Here is a 6,000-nt window from a genome sequence, read left to right as displayed (position 1 = left end):
TACAAACATTTCTGTCAGAGGTGCAGCAGTGCCTAATTAAGGTTGTACAATTGTTTCCATTCTAAGGTTTCATTTTTTGTTGCTTGTAATTTTTTCAGTCTCTGTTTTAAATTTGGCAGGTTTGTTCTCAGTCCAGGAGTGAACTTTGTTTGGAAAGTTTAAGCCCAAATAATTAATTGGTTGCTACTGCCGCTGTCACCTTTTGTTTGTTTTTGAGAACGAGGAAAATTGGAGCAGGGGAAGAATACACATTTCTCATTCCTCAAAAAAAAAAAAAAAAAAAAAAAAATTCAGAAGAGATCTTTTTTAAAAGTGGCAGGAACAGAAGCTTGATATTTTGTCAAGGAAATGGACAGAAATGTGCTTTTCAGAAGTTATTTAAAAACCAAATATCAGATTGATGGGAGTACCCCTTCATCCCTCATCATCTATTCATTCTGTCAGTTCCTCAACCAAACAGTGTTTTCAACTCTTGATTTACAAAGTGGGCAGGCAGCCTGGTAGGCATTTGTCAGCCTTGCCACCAACTGCATCTGGCTCCAAACTGTCTAGTTGATTTATTCAACCAGGCACTTCACACTTGTTGAGTAGAAGGGGAAGTCTCTGAGAAACAGGTTCATGGAAGGAAGGCATGGATCATCAAAGGGTTGCTGGGTCAGGCAGATCACTTCCTCCATTCTCAATACTTCCCCACCATGATCCACTTTTCAAAGACAGGTGGTTGCAGGATACACTAGTTTGCAGCTGCTATAATCCAGGCAGCCAGGAGAGGAGGCAATGTTCTACTGGATGTGGTCTACCCCTACAAGTGCCACAGTGGAGTCAATAGGTCCTTTCTTGATGTTTGGCTTCATTTAGTTACACCCAGTGGGATTAGAGTCACGTTCAGAGAATTGGGCTTTTAACCCCAAGAGCTACCGTAGGCTCTCCTGCCATCCCACTTCAGCATTGGTGTGAGACCTTGTGCAGAATATAACCCATAGCAAAAGATTGCAGCATTCTCACACTCATGAGAGGCGGTTGTGTGAGAGTATGGGTAAAGTTAAGTGCAGGGATCGCTCCATGCACTGAATAGAGGGAATTCTCAGGCCCTTTGCATGCCTGCTTCCATCCTGGTGAAAATGCAGGGTAAGAGAGAGCTGCGTGTGGGCAGAGATAGGAGCCTCTGGTCTTCAGTACCGTCCTCCTGCAAATGGAAGCACTTAGCGATACACTCCTGCTTGGCCTCACTCCAAACTAGGCAAGGATAACTTGGAAGCTGTGCTACAGCACTCTTGCCACAATACCAGGACCCCTTCTGCTCCCTTTTCCTGCTAATTGCGATGCACCATGTCCTTATATTTGTAACATAACACACGTGCCATGTACGGGAGCAGGCCCTTCATAAAAGGGGGTTCAGCTGGCTACGGAGCCAAATTCTGCTCCCCTTCTGCACATATCGTATCCCAGTGCCTTCACTAGACGTGTTCTAGCAAAGCCGCCAGGTTTGGCTCGTTGTTATTCTGTCGGCAGTACGCCACCACGTTACTAATGTGCACTCCTCCTTGTGACCTGTATCAAGGTGTCTGAACAGATTCCTTTGGGTAAGTTAGGGGTTTCCTGGCCTAATCACATCTATAGTCTACCCTTAGATTTAAGCAATGCTGCACGTTCTCCGAGCTGGGTGCTTCTCCCTCTGCTCCTCGTTTTCTCTGTGCTACAAGCGTTGACTTAGGCAGGCTCAGTGGGGCTTGGCCACTGCGATGCTTTCCCACTGACTGCGTTTTGTGCTCCAGAATCAAAACTCACTTCTTGGCAAAGAAATGAATCTCTTTAACCTGAACGGGCGCCAAGATCACCTCCAAAATATGGAACAAGCTCAGTTCAGCGACCTTTGCCTGTTCCACTAATGCCGACTACCCCAGTCCGTGACAATAAGGGGTTGACTCTGAAGCCCCGAGATTATACCGTAGAAGTCAGTGTTGTTAATTCATTGCCGATAAACACATACAGGGAGGATCATGTTACGAAAAGCTGTCCCTTCTACTGAGTGTGCTGTCATTGTGTGTGTCAGTGAAGTGGGAGAAGTATGAGCGCCACCCTTTTAATTTTCAATTCAGCGCCTGGGTAACGTGAGTCACTGGAGAAGCAGGCCCGCCTGTTGCTGCCTATGCTGTCTGAAATCTGTTCGGAACCACGTCGCCTATCACGGCCACCTATCAAGATTCCAGGCTGACACTGTGGTTGCTGTTCTCACGCACTGAAACTGTGGGTGGTTTATGAGAATCAAATGTAGGTCAGCAAAATAAACCCAGCTGGCTAGCTCCACTCGGGGCTCAATTCTGCTTCCACTGAAGTCAATGGGAGTTTTGCAGTCCACTGCCTTGGGAGCAAGATCAAGTTCCCTGTTTGTTTTTTACGTGCTCTAAATCCACTGCTCAGTTAATTGTATCCCACATTGCTAGAGCTAAGCCTAGAGAAAGACAACCTGGGGATGGGCTCTAACCATGAAGCAGTGGTGGGCAACCTGTGGCTCCCGGGCCGCACGCGGCTCGTCAGGGTAATCCGCTGGGGGGCCATGAGACAGTGTGTTTACATTGACCATCCTCAGCTCCCCATGGCCGCGGTTCGCCGTTCCCGGCCCATGGGAGCGGCACAGGGTGGCCGCCATTTCCTGCAGCTCCCATTGGCTGGGAATGGCAAACCACGGCCATTGGGAGCTGCAGACGGTCAATGTAAACAAACTGTCTTGCAGCCCCCCAGCGGATTACCCTGACGGGCCACATGTGGCCTGCAGGCTGTAGGTTGCCCACCACTGCCATGAAGCCTATAACTTGGAGGCGGTGCCATTACCTGTTTTTATGGTGAGATTAGCGCAGAGAAAGTTGGCTCAGCCAGTGAGTTTAATCAGCAGGACCCGATACTCAGAGCGGCTGCCGGTTAGCACAAGCCTGCTTGTAAGCAATGCTGTACAATGTAGCATACCTCACTTTACTGTTCTGAATAATGGCATAAGTGTGAGCTTTGTTCTTGTTCCACAACAATGCTTCCTTCGGTTTGGCCATCCAGTACCATATTACCTTAGGGATTGTTATATCCTCCTTTCTTGGAGCACATCCAGTTGCCTTTTGAAAAATACGTTATATGCAGAGGTGCTGGAACTAGGGGTGCTCCCGCACCCCCAGGCGTGAAGTAGTTTCCATCATATTCAGGGTTTACAGTTTGGATCAATGGCTCTCAGCACCCCCACTATACAAATTGTTCCAGCCCCCCTGGTTATACAACCGTGTTTAGAAGAAAAGCACCACTGGCTTGCATAGCAGTTGTAAGTGTGTTATAAGGAACATCAAAAATATACTGTACTTGTTTGGTTCTCTGCTGTGTAGGGTCCTGTAGAAGCATGTGAATAACTGTGGAGGAGGAAGGTGTGTGCCTAGATTATTGTGGTAATTACAGTGCCGCTGGTGCTTGTTTGCAGATACCATTGAAGTTCTAGCAGTCCTAGAGGTAGCATTACAGTGTGTCCTTAATGTGGCCACATTTCCGAGAGACCCCACTCCAATGCCTACTGAAAACCGTGAGAATCCGCTTACCTTTAATAGGCTCAATGGGGCTTATAAGGGGCTCAATTCTTTGCCACATTCCACCGCTGGGAATCCAGGCTGTGGGGTAAAGTCCAGCAAGGGGAATGGTCAGTGGTGCAAAGGATCTGCAACTCCCATGCTGCCAGGAAGCCTCAAGGCAGCTAGGGGAGACTTCCCCAGGGCCCCCGTGCTCGTCAATACTCCCCCGGAGTATCCAGCAGCAGGCACGCTCACAGGGAACTCCGGCTGTAAATGGAAGCAGTGCACCCAAGGCAGAGCACGAGCTGCCCTCTGTAGAGGTGAACCTCCCTGGGCTCGGCCCACCCCGCCAGTGTGCAGACAGGGAAATCAGCAGCAGCTGTTGGAGCAGGGTTGAAGCTCGCCACCCCCCTATGTTTTGTATTTGTTTCCTATTGAGAAGGAGGGTGTCATTAATACACGAACAGCTCACGTGCACGAGGCACCATTGAATCTGTCCAATTGTGCAAGGCTCGTAGTAAAGAAACATAGGAGCTGATCTTGCAAACGTTTTCTACCAGGCATAATGCTCATTACCCTGAATGAGTCCTAGTAAGTGGAACTGCATCGAACTCAATGGCATTCCTCACAGTCCAGAAGTAAACGTGCAAAGGGAACAATCTGTTCAAGAACTACTAATACACTAGGACTTGCCCAAGACTTTGGACTAACCAACATCTGTGTGCCAGTTTTCCCTCTAGGTGCCAGTCAGGTATTTATTGACTACAGAATTTGCTTGCCAGGTTTAAAATCCACTAGCAGGCCATAACAGAGCACTCCCACTCTGTGACTTCCCAGCTCTGTAGCAGGGTTCACCTCTAGCACTTCAGCTTGCTCCCCGCATCTGTTACAGACAGCTCATAGACTCAGGACATCAGATAAGTTAATTATCTTAATAAGGAGAAAGCAATTCTACCCTAACTACATAAGGCCTGAATCTACCTGCACTACCCACCTGTGTGACTGTTTGCAGGAGCGAGCCTTAATTCTGCAAGATTTTTGTTGTTGGTGTTTTTAACACAGAAGCATTGTTGTTGAGCGAGAATGACTTATGCCATACTCTAACTTGGTTCCCCTTATAGTAAAATAGATGGATGCCAGCGGGTTTTTTAACACATTAACACACAATGCCTCTTCTTTGGAAAATTCTTACAGTGTAATTGGCTCAACAATATTTCATGGTTATTGAAAATTAATTACTCCCATTTTAATGGTGGAAGACAGTGGGTCACAATCTCGAAGTATAGACTTGACTTCTGGAATCCTCCCATTGGAAATTGGATCTAATAAGTACAAAGGCCAACAGAGTAATCCAGACTAAAGTGTTGGGAATCTCAACCTTGCTTTAGAAAATAAAATACTCAAAAGGAACAGTAAGTCTCTCAGGTGCTTTCTAGTTTAACCCCAAAATTGCTCCACAAAAAGAATCGCCTCTTTTTTTTCTTCTTAGCCTAATTCATTAACCAAAAGACTCCTGTGATATATTGCGCCTGCTCAATCTTTGAAGTTTTAAACAACAACGAGGACATTACTTTGGAGGAGGAAGATGACACTAAAGTTTGCACTGAGCAGAATGAGAAAGTTTTCAAATGATCCCATTTCTCCATTGGAGAGGGGAAGCAGAAGGCCTTCATTAGACCATTTCTATCTTTGAAACTAAAAGAACTTTTGTCTCTGCCATTACTTCTCTCCCAAAGCGTTAGCCCTCGTAGCTTTGAATATTCTTTACCTCAGATTTTACAGTTCAACAGCTGGTGGTGTTCTTGATCCAGCAGCTGTTAATTTTTAATTTACTGGTATTTTTTTTACCTAACATTCAAAGCGATAACACTTCACATATGTTTGGAGACCAACCAATCTGGAATGAAGAACTGGAAGGGACCTCCTGAGTCATCAAGTCCAGTCGCCTGCTATCGCACACAACCCCATCATATAATCCCCTTCATGAACGTAGCAAGCTACAGCTTAACACTGGTTAGGTTGTTTGCCCCCACACCTGCTCTGGAGAGGCTGTTTCAGAACCTCACTTCTCTGATGGTTAGAAACCTTCTAATTTCCAGCCTACGCAGGGGTGGGCCACCTGGGTGGTCAGGGGGGCGCTGTGCGGCATCACTGAGGCATGCACGGCCGGTGTAGAGTCAGAAGCTACTCCGGGCTAGTAGGGGAGCTCCATGTAGGGCAGCACCCAGATTTCTCCCTGCTTCCTCCTAGTGGAGGGGGAGGTGAGCAGTGAGGCAGATACTGTTCCTCCACTCCACCCCCCAGGGGGCTGTAAGTGGGGGTGGGAGTGAGGAGTAACACCAAGCGTTACGTCTGTGCATCCAGGTCACTTTCCCCATGTGGCTGCAGGAAGGGGGTGCAGTTAAGGGGTAGGGGTGCAGGGGCTAAGACGGCACAATGCAGTGGTTCGGAGTGAAGG

General features: G+C 47.4%; 1 protein-coding gene across 1 annotated transcript in view; it reads left to right on the top strand.

Annotated features, from left to right (window-relative positions):
- The first annotated feature begins 2,486 nt into the window (after positions 1–2,486).
- Positions 2,487–6,000, top strand: part of PARM1 (prostate androgen-regulated mucin-like protein 1) — a 42,684-nt gene continuing 39,170 nt past the window's right edge. Inside the window, exons 1-2 of the mRNA XM_034771324.1 lie at positions 2,487–2,539; positions 4,229–4,293. Of these exons, the coding sequence (XP_034627215.1) occupies positions 2,487–2,539; positions 4,229–4,293 (118 nt within the window). The remainder of the gene's footprint in view (positions 2,540–4,228; positions 4,294–6,000) is intronic.

The sequence above is a fragment of the Trachemys scripta genome, chromosome 5, assembly GCF_013100865.1.
Source record: "Trachemys scripta elegans isolate TJP31775 chromosome 5, CAS_Tse_1.0, whole genome shotgun sequence".
In the NCBI taxonomy this organism is placed as follows: domain Eukaryota; kingdom Metazoa; phylum Chordata; order Testudines; family Emydidae; genus Trachemys; species Trachemys scripta.
Note: the sequence above shows the minus strand (reverse complement) of the source record. Positions and strands in the feature narration are given on the sequence as shown.